General features: G+C 50.4%; 2 protein-coding genes across 2 annotated transcripts in view; one reads left to right on the top strand and one right to left on the bottom strand.

Moving 5' to 3' along the window:
• CAPZB (capping actin protein of muscle Z-line subunit beta) overlaps positions 1-3,058 on the bottom strand; it is a 34,645-nt gene extending 31,587 nt beyond the window's left edge. The window contains exon 1 of the mRNA XM_088136852.1: positions 2,827-3,058. Coding sequence (XP_087992978.1) covers positions 2,827-2,829 — 3 coding nt within the window. The 5' untranslated portion in view covers positions 2,830-3,058. The remainder of the gene's footprint in view (positions 1-2,826) is intronic.
• A 4,966-nt stretch (positions 3,059-8,024) lies between these two features.
• MICOS10 (mitochondrial contact site and cristae organizing system subunit 10) lies at positions 8,025-18,573 on the top strand. The gene is made up of 4 exons (XM_007442684.3): positions 8,025-8,149; positions 16,218-16,265; positions 17,137-17,246; positions 18,354-18,573. Exons 1-4 carry the CDS (start codon positions 8,083-8,085, stop codon positions 18,360-18,362), a joined length of 234 nt encoding a protein of 77 aa, XP_007442746.1. The 5' UTR covers positions 8,025-8,082; the 3' UTR covers positions 18,363-18,573.
• The last annotated feature ends 1,864 nt before the right edge of the window (positions 18,574-20,437 follow it).

The following is a 20,437-nucleotide window of genomic DNA, read 5'->3' as shown; positions in this document are numbered from 1 at the left end:
TATCAGGAGGACGGTTGCCCCAAAACAAACTTCAAAACAATTAATGGACTGTAGACAGCTATGTTTGTTTCAATTCGGATCAACACTACAGTATTCAGAAATTCTGAAGCTGCACAAAATTGTTTTTTTTAATATGCTTCCAGATTCTCTTATCAAATTTATTGTTCGTTAGTAGCATTAAAAGGTTATTGCTTCCCTCCTAACACAACTGTGTGCTCCTGCACATAGGAGTTACCTGCAAGCCAGTACAGAGAACTTGCGGTAAGTCTGTGAAACCAAACAAGCAGAGTCGTGAAAAGTGTATCCAAATGCTTGGAAATTCTGTGAGCATAAACATACATTCCTGACTGGTTCTAGAACACACGTCCTCTTAAAGGGGATCCCACCAGTGCCCACCAAACCTAACTCCTCAGGCTCAGAGGGGAGAAGACATGCTTGGCGCATCCCCATTTCTAAGATTTCAAATGAGACGCCAAGATCAGGTTCTCACTCTGAGAATCTGGTGACTTACTGCTACTCACAGCAAAACCAAGCTAACCAGAGGAACAATTCTATTCAGCATGAGGCTGTTCACCTTTGCCTTTGAGTAGAAAAGTTTAAGTGAGAACACTTCCTGTTGCGGCAGCCATTAATTAAGGGAACTGCTCCAGGCAAGAAACCTTTCATTCTGGGTATGCAAGCTGGTGAGATCTACCATCAGACTGGCCTGTGACTCACAGGGATGGGTGACAAGTTGATACAGCTCCGTATTGATCAACAAGGTGGATTTATGCTTTTGGAGCTCGTCAGGTTATCAGCTGACTTACAGCAAAAGCACACACAATCCACTCTGAAAGATGCACGGTGTTAGCTGAAAGCCGTAAGGTGTTCCTGCATGGCCAGAATGCGTATGTCACAATGACAACAGAGCCCCACCTATATGACTCAATGAGATATGCCATCTTGTGCCTCTACAAGCATCCATTCTATTGTGTCCAGCAAACACAAGCTAGGAAAGGACACTTTCTCTTTCACTGAACAAACCAACACACTTGTATCAGGCCAATGCCTTCCTTACACTAACTTCCAACTGTCAAAGCCGCTAAGCCCATTGGTCATGAAGAACCTTCTCCCAATGGGATACCAGTGTCTAATTGCTTAAGATGCAGAATGTTCTTACTTCAAAATAGAATCGTAGAGTTGGAAATGATCTGAGGTCATCGTCCAACCCCCTGCGAAGTAGAGAAATGTCTTCCTAGAAGCCAACCCAACTAATTGCCTCTTCTCTTCCACAACAGCCCCCTCATAATTCTTTGTATACTTTTCACAATTAGCCCTCACAATTAGTGAGAAGAGACCTTCCTTATCTAGACCTCATCTTCTCAAACTATACTGTATCCCCATTATGGTATCTCACATCAGCTGCACTTCGCAGCCAATTCCCGCAGCTCAAGCAGACAAAGACCAACACATCCTCCCCTTCTGCACTCCAGTAACTATTACCATAGAAGCAGTCTTAACAGCAAAATGCAAGTGTCCTGCTTAGTATCCCCAAAGCCTTTTTCTCCATAAACTAAGGGTTTACTGTTACTGTCATGCCCGAGGAACTTACAGTCTCGACTTACACTTTGAGCAGGCAGAGAAAGAGAGCAACAGATCTGTTAGAAATCTGGGTGGGCCTTCCTTTCACCTCTTGATGCTCATTCCTCCTTTTCTCCACCATTCAAAATATGTTGAAGGAAAGAAAACCAGGTGTTTTCCTTTTCAATACACAATTCCATGTCTCCCGCTCCCCCATCCCCATCTTCAGTCCATTTTCCCACCTTTCCTCAGCTCCCCATCACTATCAGCCTCCACAAACGAAATCTACCTCACAATTGCCAATTATGTTAAGCACTTGGGGTGGGTATGGGAGGTATTACGGTAATGTTTCTTGCCTCCCAACATCCTCACCTCCCCATAACACACTCTCTCAGGCCAGGCAACTATAATTACATGGCTTCTTCAATTTTGTGTCAGAAATAATCCTTAACTTGCAGCCAGGCATATCTCCCTTTTCCTCTGCTCCCTCCCTCCTGTTCAACATAGCGCCTGGGGAAACAGAAGACAGACAGACATTTCCATAGTCCTAAAATCTTTTCTCCTACCCTTAAGGGCAGAGACTGGCAGCGAGAGGCTCTCCTGAAATGTTGGGCCTTCTCCTGTCAACCCCAGCCAGAGACTAACAACGAAGAGAAGAGCTTCAACTGAAAACATCTGCACGGCAAAGAGGGTGCTGCTCCCTTCCCAATCGCCACCGAAAAGCCTTTCCTCTTTACTCTCTGCTCCATTCGTATTTGCTCATTACCTCCCCCAGCACAGATCAGCCCCACAGCCATCTTTTCTTACTCCACTCCCAGTAGGGGGGAAAGAAAGCCATTCTCCCTGCCTCCAGAAAGCCAAACGCCTTTTAACCTCGCCACCCGCTTCTCCTGTTAACCGTCCTTCGTTTGGCTGGAGATAACGGGCATTATAGCCCAACGCACCAGGCTGGCTGCGACTGTCTCGCTACTGGCTACCAATAACCCAACCGGGCTGTGAAAACCAACGCGTTAGGAAGCAGTATTGCAGCCCTCTCCCCCACAGCTAGGGGGACCCCTTGGCTGGGGAGGATGGGGCTTTTAGCCTCCAGGTTGGCAGGAAGCGACGCTACGTCCCCTCCTTCCTTTATCACAGACTCCCCCGGCCCGCCAAGCGCCCCCTAAGCGAGGAAGCGCTTCCCCTCCTGACAGCAGCCCTTGCCCCTCCCCTTCCCTCCCCCCCCGCCCCTGACAGCAACGACGAGCGACTTCCCTCGCGGTCCCTCACCATGATGCCTCTGCGGGGCCGAGCCCTCCTCACCAGCAGCGGAAACGGCGGCGGCGACGACGACGGCAGTGACTCCGGGTCCCTCCGTCCGGCCTCTCCGAGTTCTGAGCCAGGCCGCAGCCCTCCTCCTCCGCCGCCGCCACCTCCTCCTTTCTCTTTTTCGCCACTTCCGCCGTTGCCTAGCAGTTGCACATCCGGGTCAGCCAGCGCGCGCGGGGAGCCCCGCCCATTATTCCCCCTCGCCCCACCGGCGGTGCCCTGAGCCAATCAGCTGGCAGCTCGCCGGTCATCGCCAAGTATGGAGCGGGAGGCCACCCCGCGCCTGCGCGCTCGGGGACGAGGGCGGCGGGAAAGACCATTTGCGTGCGTGAGGACGGGGTGGGTGCGAGAGAATGGGAGGGACCATCTAAGTACGGAGCGGAGGGGGAGAAGATGGAGAAGAAGGCGCACCAGCCTACATTCCTTGGGTCCCCTCATCTGAGCAAGCAGCCCACCGACTTCTCCCTCTTTCCAAACCTGGCCGCTTTAAGATGTGTGGACTTCAACTCCCAGAATTCCCCGGCCAGGGGAATTCTGGGAGTTGAAGTCCACACATCTTAAAGAGGCCAGGTTTGAGAAATCCTGCTGTAGAGCGAAGGGCAGGAAACACATGGTCATCTGGGACTGTGAGCCCCATCGCTCTTGGCAGCCCCATCAGGGGTTGGTTTGCCCAAACTGGCTGTCCCCCCAGGGCTGTGACTACAACTCCCATCCTTCTGGGTCCAGCAGCAGGGCTCTTCCAGCAAAGGGGCTTTGCCTGCTGGGGACCAATTAACCCCCCTTGCAGACGGGTGAGGGGGCAGCCCACCAGCTCCTGCAACGATGCCACGAGCGGGGGCCCTCTGTGCACCACACAGCTCCCCCTTCCAAACCGCCCCCCGTTTCTGCCCACAGCATTGTCAGGAAAACACCCACCAAGGCGCCCTTTGGGGCAGCCATGCCAAACAAAGGATAACCTGCCCTCGAGATGGGGTGGTGGGTCCCCTTCTTCCTTCCGGCGGGAATTCTGGGAGCTGAAGTCCACACATCTTAAAGCTGACAAGGTTGAGAAACACTGCCCTACGGGAAATGGGGTTCTGCCCTTCCACTGACTTTCTACGGCCTTCTGTCCTGGGTTCTAGTTCACCCCTTCCCATCCTGGGAAATTTTAAAAGCAGCTTATTCGTTTATTATATTTTAGTCTTCCAATTAGCCAAAGTGAAGTTCTTTATTGCTCCTGACGAAGACATACCGCCTAATTGCCTCAGTTGCTCAGATTTCCTCCACCCCGCTCCGCCCCCAGCCACCTTTCTTGCAGGTCGCTAGTGGTCACGAGCACGTGGATGACAAAGGAAATACGATTCCACGGTCACGCCGAGACTCATTTTCTTGCAGATCAAGAATCAGGCTCTACAATCAAGCCAGAGGCACACAGGAGATGCTAATACCCAGCCAGAGCAATGCAGGGTGTTGGTTAACTGACTCCAACTAAGAAAGCCCATTCCCAAAACTGGAATGACCTGTGACCAAAACCTTTTGTACACATCTAACAACCCCATAAAAAACTGTCAGAGACAATGGGTGATAATGGACTAGAATTGCCAAATTGCTCTTGACTTCACGTATTCCGATCAGAGGTTTGCCCACTTTGCTTTGGGCTTAAACCTCCTAGTGCTTCGAAATTTTATTTAAATTACATTCCGCCTTTTAGGATAAAAATCTTCACCGGGTACCTTACAAGCAACACAAATCATCATGAATAAAAATAATACGGCGAGTATTATTTAAATACAACCCGTTTCACGGACCCTTCCTTGTAGGGCAGTTAGGAATAGGGAGGAATGGGGGGGTCTCCTAAGGGACGCTTTATGGTCTAGCATGCCGTATGAGCCCACCAAATGATGCTTAGCCAACAAATCGTGGCTAAACGAAGCACAGATTTTGCAATGTGCAGAGGCTGCCTACATAAGCCAACTGAACATGTTCACAAGCATATGCCTTCCTCCCGATCCTTCGAATCCTCCCTAGGCAAGGCTTTGACTCCATCCTTTTCTCAACCAAACAAATGTAATAATTTCAAACACAGCCTTCCAATAAACAGTTGCGGACAAGCAGCTGGTCCTCATTTCAAACTACTTCCCTCAGGCTGAGAGCACAAACATTTTTTGGCCGGTGAACTTAATGCAAATATTTGGGGTAAAGGGGGGGGGAAAAAAAACCAACTGAAAAGCAGCTGTTTGATCCTTTTTTATACCTTCTTAACAGGGAATCAAACCGCCCACCACTGATCTCCATGCTGTAACAGAAAATATCCTTGCCTGGAACTATGGATTGGTGCAGAATAATGGGTAAGAAAGGGGTACTAAGTGGATGGTTGATCATTCAAGAACTTAATGCACTTGTTTCCAAATTGAAATGGTGTTTGGCCAGGTCTTCTGGACCGAACAGAGCTCTTAGGTCGTGCTTATGTCCAAATTCATGTTCAAATGACGCTCTAAGAACGCTCTACGGCAGGTTACGTTCCCTCTCGGTTTTCGCTTTAAGCACTGCAGAACCTCTCACCTCTCTAGAGCTTAAAAGAACATTCAACTGTGTATACTGAACATGGCCAAAATATGTATAAGGGGAAAAAAAGAGCAAGCAAGATTTACTTTACAGGCTCCTTAAAGAGAAAGGGCAACAATGGGTGTGCGTGCGTGCACACAGAGTGCCAAAACGAAAAATGGTTCGTTTGGCAGCTGAACGCCTTGATAAAGCCGCATTCATATGACTTTAATCAGGGGCATTTGTGATCGCATAGTCAGCGACAATGTTCCCTTTCCTACGGCTTAACTAAGTAAAAACGGACTGGCTTCCTTTCCTTTCCTTTATGAGCGGTGGAAAACATTTAACAGAGAGACAAGTCTGTTGGGGTTTTTTTTCTTTTTAGGGTTTCCCCAAAGCCTGTAGGATGTGTGTCACATCCTTCTGGATTTGCACCCCAGAAATCTGAACTGTCAAACCAGCGAAGCGAATGGAAGGAGAAGCAGAAGAGAATAGGGTTCTAGGCCATTTTCCAGAAAAGTGGCAGCAAGCGCGGGAATGCCACGCCACTTAAGGAGCCTTTTGTGTGGTGTGTGAGGGGGTCACGAGGCATTCAGGTTTTATGTTCCTTTGTGACAAGTTTGCCCAAATGAAATCAGAGGAGGAGGAAGAGGGGGGAAAGCAATGAGAGAGCAGATACTTAGGGGTTTTTTCTTCTTTGCAGCAATAGCTACTTCATTCTAACAGTTTAAAGGGCAACCCCCTGCATCATGTCGTGCATTTCTGATTAGAAAAGAGGAAGGCTGCATTTCAGCCGCTTGAAGAGCTCCAAGTGGTTGGACCGAAATGTGGAGTAGGTGTGCTTCCAACGGAATATTTAACTGCAAATCTAATAGGTTTAGCTGTATCCGACAACTTAGGGGTCACGGGGAAGGGACAAAGGCAAGACCTCTGAACGTGGAGGTTCACTTTTGCTCCCCCTGGCTACTATCTCCTCATTGTTGAATTTCTCCAGCCCCTCTTCAAATCCATTTAAACCAGCCAGAACCCTTTAACTCAGGCTCACCTTATGAAAAGGGCTTGTAAAACCTGTGTAATGTGGGGCACCCCATAATAAAGGGTTTTAATTGCTGGCATGTCTATGACCACAAACACACACTCACAAAACCTCTTTTCTTCCTCCATCAACTTTTTCCCAGGAGGTAGGAAATGGATGCAGGGTTCTTAATGGAAAATGTCTCCAACTCCTGGATCAAAAAGACAGAGACAAAAATCACTTAAAAAAAAATGTTGGGGAGATAGAGAGAAAAGTCAGATCTTGGAAACAATTTGATGGAATGTTTCCTCTATTTCCGAAACAGAATTTGTTATCTTGGGGAGTCCACTCCCTATTAAAATCAAGGTAAAGAAATAAATTCCCCTTAAGGTTCAAGCACGCTTTCTCCTAAAATCTGAAAGCCGGCAGTCATTATATCTAGGAGCGGTGAAAAATCTTTTCCGCTTTTATTGGACAACAGAGGGCACTTTGTACTTACTCAAGTTACTTTTGTTCCTGCGCTACGTGAAGGAAATTCAGACCTTGCCGTAATGATTTTCTCCTCATTTAAATGACCTTCCTGGGAAGGAGAACCTCAAAATCTGGCCTAAATTTGGGACTTTTCCTACCACCAGACTTGATGATTTGTTCTAGAGCACCCAAAACCTTCTATGATGTTTAACTGCATTTTGGATGTTAGTAACAAGGTAAAAAGTCTTGTTGGGTAACAGATTCTGCCCTTTTTCCCCCTCCTTTTTCAGCCAATGATAGCTTTCCTTTTAAAAAAAATATATATATATATTGTTCCAGGTACAGGTTTTCAACAACGGGGTCTTCTGTTCCTCCTTTCTTAAGTGTTTCCAACTAAAAAAAATCCAATTATCATAGAATCTTTGAGCAGGAGGGGATCTTAGGGGTCATCTAGTTCAAACACACACACACACCCCCAGCTTAGGACAAGATCTGATAGAGCCATGTTTTTTAACCTTGGCGATTTTAAGATCTGGACTTTAACTCCCAGAATTCTGGCTGGGGAATTCTGGGAATTGAAGTCCAGACGTCTTAAGGTTGCCAAGGTTGAAAAACACCGCAATACAGGATTTCTGGCAGATGCCCCTCCAACAAATGAGGACTCGCTGCTTTGCATAGCAGCCTACTGTAGCTGCTGAGGAAGATGGCAACCGGGTGCTCGCACCCAGAGGCAGGCGCCAACCTGGGGGAAACTTAGTTTCCCCTCTGACTTTCTTACATGTCATAATCCATCCACTAAAAACGGGAAGGGGGACCACGGAGAGAGGGATAATATAATAAGTGGGTTGATGGAGGCCTGCTCCCCCCAGGAGCCGGGATGCCAGCGGATTGCGCCGCGCAAGGCCGGCCCTTCCCGCCTTTCGGGCCTACTCTGTCCCAAGGTCAAGCTTCGGGACCAGGTTGCTAAGGGCACCCTTGGTTACCCTTGGCAACAGGAGCCAGGAAGCGGGACGACCTACGTTAAAGGCGGGGAAACAAAAACCAAAAGCGTCCTATAGAAAAAAAACCCTGAGCCCCACCCACTCAGGCTCTCGCGAGGGTGGCTGGGTTTACGGCGGAGCGGAGGCAGATCTCGCGAGAGCTCCGCCCACCGAGGCGGGAGGACGCTTGACTGACAAGGGGCAGGCTGGAGGCGGGTAGCGGCCAAGATGGCGTCGGAGGGTGATCTAGGGAGGAAGTGGGACCGCTGTTTGGCTGACTCCGCCGTCAAGCTGGGTGAGGGGGCCGGGAGCAGAAAGCAGGGGAGGGGGGGTGTTTCACGGGGAGGGGGCGGGGGGTGGGAAAGCCTCGGGCTGGAGCGATCCGGGCTGACCCCCTTCTCCCTGGCTTTGCTATGGGGCAGCCTCCCCCAGCGCTCCCGCTTGCCTCGCCTGGCATGCCTTTAAAAATGCATCTATAAAAAATTGCATTTAAAAAATCGCAAGGCCCTTTGCACAAGCCCGGGAGGGGGGAGGAAAAGTGTGCACCCCATTTTGCAAAAGCGCTCCAGGGGTGGGCTTTGCCTGTGGAAAATGTGGGTGCTCAGCCTCTCCATCTGGGGGACCCCAGGCCGAGCCCTTGCAAAGCTGCTCTTCGCTCCTTTGGGACCGTATCCCCAAGCGGGGTCCCCAAGCCCTTGTAGCCTCACCCCTTTTGCTGGGAATGGGTTTCCTGTCATTCTGCAATACAAAAAAAAAAAAAAGGTTGAGCACGAAAAATAGGAGCACTCTATCTGTCCAAGCTTGGTATCTTACAGTGCCGGTGTCTTGAAAAGACACAATTGTTATTGTGATACTTTTATCCCGCCTTTTATTACTTTTTTTAAGTCGTCAAACATACCTAACGCTTCTTCCTCCTCCTATGTGAGGTGGGCTGGGCTGAGAGAGAGGGACCGGCCCAAAGTCACCCAGCCAATTTTTAGATGGTTTAGGGGTCTTAATTACACATCCAGCCCTTTGCTTCCCATGGAAAGAGCATGAAACTCACCTAGCGGTTAAAAGCTTTGGCATTTCCCTCCGCTTGGAGTTTGGCCGTCCTGACGGCCAGCGAAGAAAGGCCCTTCTTGAAATATGTAGCATGCCAGCCTAGGGCAGAATTGTCTAAGATGGAACAGCCACCCAAAATATTTGATGGTGCATTTCTGCCAAATGACTTCCAGTGCAAATAAAAACCCACATGCACCAGAGCTGGTACGCATCTCCTGTTCAAGCGCCGCTTGAAAACGGAGCCTTGAGCTCTCCAGAAATTTTGAAGCTCCAAATCACTTCAGCCTGAACCAGCAGGACCAATAATTAAGGCTGACGGAAGCTGTATAGAAACATCTGGATGACCACCGCTGCCTCACCCCTAAAAGCCCCCCAGATTAGTCCTAGCAGAGGCAAAATGGAAGGTGGCAAACCTGGAAATAGGTGCAGTAACTCTCTCTTCCATGTGTTGGGTGGATGGTGTACTAATCCCCCCACTGCTGTGGGGCTCGGGATAGTCTTGAGCATCTCGCATTCAGCTTAACTACTTTCTCAGCGGGAGTTTTGAAGGCAGCATGAAAGACTCATGGAAAAGTCTTATTCAGCACCTAGAGGAAAATGGAGAAAAGAGCTATGAAGGGCTGAAATACTGATGCTTCACAACAAAATGCCAGAATATTCTGAAAATTAACGGGCAAAATCTATTCCTGACCCTACATCCATCTCTCTTCCCTCAATTTCCTGCCCTTGCCCTTGCCCATCCTTTCTGTTCTCCTTTTCAGGTTTTGATCCCAACCCCAACATTTTCATTATTTCCAGGAGCTGGGCTGTAAACATTCTAGCAGTCCTGTTCCTACAGCAGATGTCCGAAATGTCCACAAAGCGCAGTGCCAGAGAGATGCCCATCTAGCTAACGAGTGCCTTTCCTTGACTCGGTGTGCATCTCACACCTTACTCACGCCATGAACTGGGAGATAGCTTGGGGACAAAACCATCGGAATGAAGTTCCCCAAGGCGTTCCCGGCCCCAAGATGTTCTTGAGTTGGCAGTGACTGTGACGGTTCTATCTGCAGCCCACGCCCCTTTTCCCCCACAGAAGCAGCTGCTTTTAAGTTTCGTGTTATAAAACTTTGTTGATCTGTGATGGGGGGAAAAAAAAAGGCAAGACAACTGTTTGAATTGCAAATGACTTAATATCTGATTGATGCTGGGTAATTACAATTTGTCTTGCTGTCTTCTGAGCAGGCAATAATTAGACATTAAGGGAACAGGTGGAGAAGTCAGGCTGCGTGAGAATATGCTTCATGTATGTGATCAAAGATGTAATAAGACAGGGCTCCCTAATTGGTCGGGGGGGACCAGTAGACAGATTTGAAAATTTGAAAACATGTTGGAAGTCTGTTTGCAGCCCTTTTATTAATGTGCAAATCCCAGTTTATCAAAATGCTACTTGCCATCCTCTCTGATTCCCCCTCTCCCCAATTGCCAAGGCATGCCTAAATACTCTTGCTGACCTTTAACTTTTTCCCCAGACTGGTGGGCACAGTGGTAGACCAAGCTAAGCTGCCAGGTGCTTCCTTTTTGGAAGAACATTAAGGGGGATCCAGAAGCATTTCTGGAAATAAAAGAGAATGGAGAAACCAGTCCTTCACATTGGTGTAGGCCAGGTTGGAAGCTGTTCATGGACACATTGATACCCCTGGGTACTGCCTGTACCCCCCCCCCCAACTTCCCATGAGTCAGAAGAACCTTGCTTAAGCAGACGGGGAGAACTTATCTTGTCTATGATCCAGAAAACCCACAGGAGACATGAATAACTGGTCTCAATAGGCAATTCTTGGCTAGAGAAACCCATCATTTAACCTGGTATAACCTGCCGATCTTCACCATGTCCTCATATAAACCATGCTCCCGATACATCCACGGGCTTGTTTTGTTCCCCGTTGCATAACAAGTGCGCCTGCGTTTTCCCAGCCAAAGCCTCGCCAAAGGCACCCAGCAGGAATTTCTCAGCGCCCACTGATTTGGGCTGGCATCATGTTTAGGCACAAGGTTTTGGCCCAGAGTACAAGAGGGAGCGATATGCTGATTTCAGCTGTACCCAGAATTAATGCATGCGTACACGGTGCCAGGCCTGCAGTTGCAGAGCTCAGCATAAACCAGCATTACCCTGTTTGACAGGTAATTTCCAAACAGTCCTCGTTCCCAGAAAGGCCTGGGAATGTCTGGTGCTGCCATTTGCTGACTCCAAATAAATACAGAATCGATCCTTCCTTTGACTCAAGCCATTCACAATCCTACACAGGAAGGGGGGGGGGGATCTCTTTTTAAAGTTTCGCAGGGGCTGTTTTTTCCCCTCCATCTTAGTTACTCAGTTCCATTGTCCCTTTTCTGTACAAGTTGGTTTGTAAAAAGTTCCCCCAAGCCCAGATCAAGACCTGGAGAGTAAGATGGCCTTATCCTTGCAATATTGGGGTACACAGACAGAAAAGGCCGCCTGCTTGATTTCCAGTGGGGGGAGGACCCAAAGCTCCTTGATTCTGCTGTCATGCAGTCCACGCATTTGAGTGTGTCTGCACAGTCCTGCCTATCTGAATGTCAAAAGAAAATCTAGATTGGGCAATGTACCATTTGACTGTTGCCAGTCCTTGGTATCTCTTCTTGGCCAGGGGCCACTTCTGTTCTAAAGGTTGTTACACCTTACAGAAACATGCATGATTCAACTCAATTTGCATTTAGGACTGTGTCACCTTTTGGAGTCTATGGCATGTCTGCATCTAGTTGCAGGCAGGCCTGGAGCAGTCATGTTTGCATTGGCAAATTGCAGAAGGGAGACACAGCTAATAGCAAGAAAGCAATATAAATTGTAGATCAGGCGTCAGAAACCTTTTCAGATTGCCTTTTAACTGCAGCTTTGCTAACTGGCGAGGAATTCATGGACTCTTCCTTAGTAAAACATACTCAGTTTCGCTATTAGCATCAGAGAGAGGATGTAGGTGGAACTATTTGTTCCAATGAAGTACGATATCACCAGCCTTTCTCTATTTTGGCACCTGCCAATTTTCTGTCTCGGCATGTCGCAAAAGGTGATGTGTGAAAGCCGGGAGCAGTGGGGCAAAGATTTCTGTGTGAAAATGCAAGCCAAAGCAAGTGTTTCTGTTTTTCCAAGTTCCCAAAGTGGCTTCTCTTTGGAACTGTCCTTCCAAAGGGATGTGAAGCAAACAAGAACTTACTGATCCATTTGTGGCTCTAAACAGCAACTGTGAGGATCATTCTTCTTAACAGTTTCAGAGGCTTCTGCTCTCTAGTGCATGGAAAAAACTTTTGCTTCTAGTGATGGGAATGTAACTGACCAGGTAGCAACCTGTGAAACCATCAGAGGGTTTCTTCCGCCTTGAAAAAACATCGATAATCTTTCAGCTGTAATCCCCAGTTTGTCTGAGCCTCTGAAAAGAAAACATTTCTGACGATTAATCATTATAAACAGACTGAAAACCTACTGTGTTGAAGGAGGCAACTCAGGTTTTGGGAGTTGGCTGCCCCCGAGGTATCCTGGTGACCTAGTTTAGATGAACAGGTTGAAAGAGAATTGGCACCCCTGTTTTCAGAAGCAGTTTCATAAAGACTCTGGTGGGGAGTTAAACAGAGCAATCATAAATCATTCCATCTATTAGCTTCCTTCTTGGCGGAGCTGTAAATCAGAATGCAGTTTTTTATGAGAGTTGCGAGGGCCCAGGCAGGCGCCCTGACTAGTTTCAGCAGTCTGTCCCCATCCGACCTCAGAGTTCGAGGGGAAGGTGAAAACAGGGCCCAGAGCCCATCCAGAAATCAGTGAATCCCCACTATCAGGCAAGAGCCTCTCAGCTTCTTGTATCAGCATAGTTACTCCACCAAGCAAACCACCTTCTGAGTGGCCTTAAATACCCCCAACTTCTGCATTCCCCACCCAGATGCAGCTGAAGGTATCCAGCCTTGATTTTGCTAGTTGTATCCTGCAAAGTTTCAGGTCCCATCCAGAAGCCACGCCACCAGCATGGCAGCCTCTCTCCCAACTCATGGCTAGTTCTGTCCTTGAGAGGTGGGGGGGGGGTTCCTTTCTTTCCAAGTCAGAGGCCCCAGGGTCTAAGTAAAAGGGTCCGCATCTAGCTGATCAACTACGACTGGTATGGGGTCCTCTAGAGGAAGGAGGTGGGTCCTTCTGATCAGTAGATTCTGGGGCACCTGGCAGACAACTGTTGCCTTCAAACACTGCATACAGTTGTTCCAGAAACATTGTACTGGCCATACTTTAGAAGAGGAGGAAAACAGGGATTAGAGAATCTTTTAAACTTAATTCAGGAAAACATTGCTTCCGGTTTTGCAAGCTCCTTTCTCGGCTCGCCTCGTTTCGTCCTTAAATCAGCTGAGTTTCAAAGAGGAAAACCTTCCTCCCCGCCCCCATTCTCTTGAGCCCTTCATAGCTTGGGGGCGGGGGGCACCAAAGATCCCTCACATTTCTTCTTTGCATCGGTTTGTTTTATCTGTAAGCAAAACCTTTCATGTTTTATTGTTCCGAAGTTAAAGGCTGGCCCAGAGGTGCAAAGTTTAGTGGAAACAGCTGCCCAAGTTGATGTCCGTTCTGTGGCCAAGGAGGTGGCTTAGGAGCAACGCAGCTGCCCTCTTTCAAGGGAATGGCGCATGCAAGGCATGGCTGGAGTGCACAAAAGCCATCAGTGGGTTCATTTGCCTTCTTCCGATGCACAACTCAACAGAGGCCTAATTTGGCAACTTGTCCGTCATCTTCTGTCTCCCTCGCAGCCTCACGCTGTGTAGGAGACCGGCCTTTTTCTGTTTTTTGCTGAACATTCATGGAGATGCACTCGGTGGAACTCTGTTTCCCGGCTCTTGGGTCCCTTCCCAAGAAACACTGAGTCATGCTCCCTGTTGCTTCTTGGCGATGCTCAGCAGAGGAGCACAGGCTCCCATCAGCTTCCTCGGAAGGTCAGGAACGATTCCCAGTCACAAGATTCCTTCGCCAGCCAAGTTCAAGGGATCTTTGTAATTGCTCGCCTCCTTGCTTTTTCGGAGAGGAGCAGGGTGTTAAAATAGGAGAATTGCATACCCAAATTAAACTAGAAATAGGTTGTTGAACCCAGAGGTAAACATGCATGTCACATTTCAAGACAGTGCATTTCATTTCGTTAGCGTCCCGTTTTCCATTTGTCCTCCGGATCGTCCCAAGATGTTGGGCTTCTGCCTTGAGAATCAAGTTGGCTAGCTCAGATCTATCTCTTCCTATCTCCTTCCCACCTGCCTAAATCCGTTTCTCTTCCATCAAACCCAAATACAGCAAACATCCTTTTTTTCCTTCCTGTCTGCTCATTTTAAAATACCTAGAAAGCTGTAGGTCCCAGAGCAAGGCTCTTCTTGCAAAGGAGATTTTCTGACTGTCGAAGCCACATGGGACTGTCTTCTCTTTATTGGAGATGCAATAAAGAGGATCTGGGGCTGCAGTCCCAAATCATCTGCTCATTCCTGGTTTCGGGAGGAGATCTCTTTTCAACCACTTCGTTTTATTCGCTGCGACTGAATGAGAGCGCCACTTTCCTTACCCCTTTTGCAGCCCCAGAACGGCAACCTTTCCTGTTTCCACTAAAGTTTCGCCGATCATCTGGCTCGCTGGGGTTGGCCAAGCAGAGAAACCACTTATTTTTTATTTATTTTACAGATTTATATGGCTGCCCACCTTAAACCACTCTGGGCAGCTCATAAACCATTCTGGGGCAGGAAGTTTAAAACCAGCCTCGTTAAGACGGGATGGTCTCAGCCAATGCCTGGCGGTGCCTGTCCTGCCCGTTGAAATAATTTATCTTCCTGAATTCCAGCGATCAAACCCCAAAAGGCCCCGGACGAAGGGGCCAACAGTGTGAACGTTCGATGGACCCCTGCCGATGGTCATTTGTTTTTAAATAGCATAAACACCCTCTCTTCTCCCCCCTAGTCCAGCACCCAGCTGCTCCATCTGGAAGCGGTGATAAGAAAAGGATCTGCTTTGCTCTTAGACATTTTAACTTGACGCCCGTTTGGCTACCAGCCCTAATCCCGGCTGCCCTAGTTCGGTCCCCGAACGCGACCGGTGCAGCTGCAATCCAGAACATCAGGAGAGCCCCACGTTGGGGAGGGTGGTCAAGTGGAAGGGTCGCCTCAGATGGTGAAACGGCGCTGGAAGTTTCCTGGTCCCGAAGTTGCTCCTCCGTTTGGTTGAGAATCAGCCTCCAGGATCTTGGGGACACGTCCGCCGAGAACGGTTTACAAACTTCCCATCTGCCCATTTGCTTTCTGGAAGTTTTCTATGTTTCTGCAGGGGATATCAAGCAGTCTCCCCTTTCGCCAGCCTGGGGCCTGACAGATGTTTAGGATCACTACTCCCATCCTTCCCAACCAGCCCAGGGCATTGTAATCCAACACATCTGGAAGCCGCCAGGTTGGGGAAAGTGGGCTCTGAAGACTTGATTAATTGCGCATTGGGCACCCGGGTGGCGTTTGCACTTCGACAGCCCCGTCCGTCAGCTGGTATCTGCACTGCTCAGCTCAGAACACAGGAAGCCACTGAGCATCCCTGAGCATAGGCAGAGCGCCGGGTTTAAAAAGATGAAAGAGCCATGCCGGTGGGTCCCATTTCCTTTCTTTGGGGGCGGCACGCTCTCCCATCGTCCGAACGGATGAATAGGCATCATCTGTGGCAGCTGTTTCTACTAAAGATCGGCACCTCCAGGCCAGCCTTTAACTTCATAAAAATAAAACATGAAAGGTCTCACTTACAAGGAAAACAAACCAACGGGAACGAAAGCGGAGGGTTTTGCAGTGCCAGATTTGGGGGGGGTCCTCTCGCGCTAGCCGTCGTGGCCTTAGAAGGTGGGAGACTTGGGAAAGTTGGACACGTTCGCAGTGGCCTTAGTGGCATGGCTGGGGGAGATGGGGAGCCCCGTCTGTCGGTCGCGGGCAGGGAGAGGGCTCACTCAGCGCTTTGTGGCTATGGGAAAATGCTTCCAGGACACATTTTTGAAACGCATTGGGCTCACCGGCATCGACCGTAACTCAGTGGTGATTCACATCCTTGTGTGTGAACAAAATTCCAGGTCTCACCCCTGGTGAATTCCTGCCTAGCATGGCCAGGAACGCCAAGATGAGAGAGAAAACAGGCGATGGGAATTGGGTAAGGCAGCCAGGACGGGGAAGGTCTGGAAGGGGGCAGAGGAGCTGCGTTTGAGGTCTCCTCCGGCAGAAAACCCTCCCTCAATTCACGCTTGGTTGCGGGAAACCGGCAACCTGCCTTAACTCTTCCTTTTGTCTTCTTTCAGGTGCTGGGTTCGGGTTAGGCGTCGTCTTCTCCGTCATCTTCTTCAAAAGTGAGTGAGGGTTGCATTCCCCGGCCTCTTCCTTCTCAGAGAGGTTCGGCTCCTCCTCTTGCATCTCAGCTGCTCTTCTCTCAGGCCACTTGCTCTGGCCCTCTTGACCAACCTGCACGAAATGCCACACGGGCCTGACACGCAAGGCCAGGCGAGGGTCAGCACGCCCCCCCCCTTTGTCCTTGGAAATACAGGAACATTGGGGCCATTTTTCAGAGTTTCTAGCAGGGATCCCTCAAGGGATCCAGCCTCCTCACGGCCATATTCAAGGGATCGGCTGTTTTCAGGCTGGGTTTGTATCTCCTAGGCTTCACCTCAACACTTTGTTTAGGCTTGCAAGATTGGAGTCGCCTACGGTGAGTGGGAATCTCCTCCTGGTGAGAAAGTAGAGGCGGTTTTTGAAAAGGAGAGGAGCTGGGTACGTATGTGGCTTCAGGCTCTTGGTGTGCCTTGGATCATTTACATGAACAAGCGAAAGGAGATATTTTAATTTTTCTGGCTGTGGACATACGGCGTGGCAAGCCGTGAGGAAGCTAGCGACGGCTCATACCTGGCCTTCAACGCTAGCAAAGTACCCAGGGCAGCCAACAGTTCTTGGTGTTTTAAAAAACAAACCCTGGATCTAAAAAAAGGAAAGCTAAAATTAAAATTAATTAGCAAGTAAAAGCCTGGTGAAAGAGACGCGTTACAGGATTTCGGAACGCCAAGAGAGCGTGAGTCACCTCCAACTCCTGAAGTCTCGAACGAGGACTTCCTGATCTTGCGGCTGCTAAGCTATCTGCCATCACCTTTGCCCTTCTAGGGTTTTTAGCTTCGCACACGAACAGCCTGTCGTGGGCCCGTGTTCTTGATCCCTTTCGTTTCGTTTCAGGGAAGACCTGGCCCGTCGTTTTTGGCTCAGGGATGGGATTAGGCATGGCGTATTCCAACTGCCAGCACGATTTCCAGTCTCCTTACCTTCTCCATGGGAGATTCGTCAAGGTGAGTCTCCACTGAAGAACGCCCACTTTAACGCGGAGGGCGGGCAGCGGTTCCTAACCCTGCCAGCGAATTCTTGGAAACAGAGGCTGCCTGCCGAACCATTTAACTGGGCACCCGGCGATGCCCACACGGGGGGAGTCCCTGCATGTTTCAGATGCCTTTCTGAACTCCATCGGCCACCTGTGGCAGAAACGCACATGCCTGTAACGGAAGATGCGAAAATCTGTAAACCGGGGCCTAAAGAAGTCCAATCACAAGAGGCTACCGTGGGTTACAGTTCCAGGTTCCGCTTAAATGGCCATTTTGCAGTAAGAGCACCCCCTCCAGGCTTCACTCCTGCGCATCGAGAAAGGGCGCCCAGCCGCCATTGTCTGCTCCGTGGGATTTGGAGATAAAAGATGCAGACTCGGGAGTGGGGTGGGAGGTCTGCCGTCTGGAAACAGAGTCAGAAACAGCTTTGGGCCCTCCCCCCCAGCCTGGTTTCTCTCTTTTATTTATCCAATCCTTCCCTCTTGTCACCAAGCCATCTTGGGCTCATTCTTCCTTGCGTGTCTGCCCCCAATTAATTCTTCCACGGCTCTCCCCCTCCCCACCATCAACCCCTGTGTGTGAAGGGCCTTTCCCCGCTCGAGCGCTTTCCCCTCTCAGCGTCCTGACACATCTGCGGGGCATCTGTTTTGGGAAGATGGGGTAGAACGTCAGCCCCGTGACCAGGATTTGCGGGGGGCGGGGGGGTTAGGCTTTGTAAACAGACCGGTCCCTTGCCTGGAGCTGGCACCAGGAGGCGATCAGCTCCGCTGCCAGCTGGCCTTGTCCTGCTTTTTTTCTCAAGGGGCAGGGAAAGGGACTTTGGGCCGAGTGGACTGGTGAGCGGAAGCAGGAGGGAGCCATATCTGGGGCACTCCCCCCCCCCAGTGCCAGGCTTCCTGCAACGGTGTCAAACCACTGGTCCATCCTTGATCTCTTTCTCCTCTCAAGAACATGCAAAGAGATCTTTTCTAGTGGCAAACCACGAAACCGTCCCGCAGAGAGGGCACTTTGTGCCCAGAGAGGACGTTGCTTTAGACGGTCCTCGGAGGCGTAACAGGGCTTGTCTTTCCTCCACAGGAGCAGTGACCCGGTGCCCACCCCTCTGTGGCAGAGCAGCTGAGACACTGTGGCCCCTCCTCGGGGAGATGGGCACCCTGGAGACCTTTGGACTTGCTGGCTTCCCCTCTTGGTGGCGAGCCCCCCGCGTCTCCCATCGAATCTTATTTTGTATCTTCTTCTGGGAACGGCCGGGGAAGGTGCCGTTCTGGGAAATACAATAAAACTGGCAAAGAAAAGAGATCGGTGTGCGCACGCCCCTCCGCCCACTCTCTGTTGTCTTTGTGTGTCCCCCCCCCAAAAAAAGTGTGGGAAGGCATTCCTGTTTGAACTCACAGCTGCAACCACCTGCCTAAGATCTCCTTTGAAAGCGCTCTTCCTCCCCTCCACCAGCCAGGACAGCTGATCTCTGTTCCTCTCCCTCTTCCAAGTTTACAGTTTGAGTTTCTTTTGGAAAAACATTCCCACCCTATAGCTCATTCCCCCCTTCTCCTGCCGGAGCCTCCTTTTGGTCAGAAATGGCCGCCCTTTCAAGGTTAAAATTCATCCGCCAGCGGGGAGTCGGAGGGCCTGCGTGCACGCGCTCTGTCCCGCCTTTGAGAGAGGGTGCCCGGGTGGCCACGCGCCATCTGGGAACCGTCACCAGCCCTTTAGCTTCCAAGGCTGCCAGCTGCGTCTTCCGTCAAAGGCAGCGCCAGGCTGGTCTCGGGGCATAACGGGAGAGCAGAACCGGAGCCCAGCCGAGCTACGCGTTTGCCCCCAAGATCCGATCCAGAGAGACTTTGAAAGGGGGTAGAAAAAGAGGCAAACGGATCCTGGTTTAATCTGCACTGCCCCAGAGTTAAAAAGAGAATGAAGACCGGGTAAATCATCCAAGTCTCCTCTAGCCGAGGGTCCGCTCCCTCACAATGGCCATGCAGGTGCTTCTGGGAAGCTCATGACCAGGGAGTGGATGCTTTAAGGTAGACTGCGCCTGTAGAGGATGCTCTGTAGAGGACGAATCCATCGACGAGCTTTAGCTGACTGCACGGCTGTCAGCAGTTTTATTCTGGGTTTACAACACCCATTAACAGGAGTCGCTAAGGAATATATTCCGTCAGGGTTGGATCTTATCCGGACGGCTTTAAAGGACCAGCTCAGCCACCCGTGAATGCGAGCAGGCGTTCAGGGCAGCCCGCTGGTCTCAGGACAATATTCAGATGGCCTCAGCAAAAGCATTCTTCGTTGGCAGAGTGACCGAAAGGACGCCTCTGGCCTCAGGCTAGTTTTCCAGGTGCCCGAGACCCCCACCCCCTCGCCCCACTTTGCCCCCTCCTCCTCTCAGCGAGGGGAAAGCCCCAGTCCAGAATTAGGGTCCCTGCCTGTGCAGAAACGGCTCTGCCTGGAGCCTTTTTTCTGTTTCAGGAGAGGGTGTCCGCGGAGAACCAGGAAGGAGGGCAAGAGAGCAAGGCCGGGTTCGCCGCCGGATGCCAGCGGCAGAGATGCGACCTCCAAACCGACGGGACGGGAGCATCTCTGAGCGCGCCCTCCGTTTCCCTCTCGGCAGGCAGGCCGGGCTCGGGTGCCGAAGCGAGCCGTTCTGGGCACGGGAGGGAAAGGCGGGCGGTGAAAAGCCCCTCAAGTACCCGAAGGAATGTCCGCTTCAGTCAGTGCTGCCCATCTGGAAATGATCACGTCTTCCCCCCGCGTCCCACCCCACCGTCTTCCTTCGAACCACGCTGAAACCCCTCCTTCCCCTTCAAGACCGAGGCACAAAACCCGGTGTGGGAAAATGGACTCTCGATTGCGGGAGGTCAAGCCGAGCGGGCAGGTCTCCCGCTTTGCTCACGGCGGGGTGAAGGCTTGACGCATTGGTACGTGGGCGAGTGCCCGATCTGCAGGGCGCACTGCTCCCCCTCTTGCCACGACCCCCCAATGCTCCCGATGAGCCCTAAAGGAGGACCCTCGAAAGCACCGATTCTTCCTGGCTGCTCTCCAATCTCTAAACAGCAAAGCAGCAGCACAGGTAGACTGTCTCCAGACAGGAGGTTCTGTTTGAGCAGTTAGGACATCTGACCCTTCTCTGCACAATCCGGTCTCTCTTTAAAGCCCTCTGCTTGTGGCAG

Source organism: Python bivittatus, unplaced genomic scaffold (assembly GCF_059951505.1).
Source record: "Python bivittatus isolate LINGU-HERP-01145 unplaced genomic scaffold, Pbiv_v1 ctg000090_np1212, whole genome shotgun sequence".
NCBI lineage: Eukaryota > Metazoa > Chordata > Lepidosauria > Squamata > Pythonidae > Python > Python bivittatus.
Note: the sequence above shows the minus strand (reverse complement) of the source record. Positions and strands in the feature narration are given on the sequence as shown.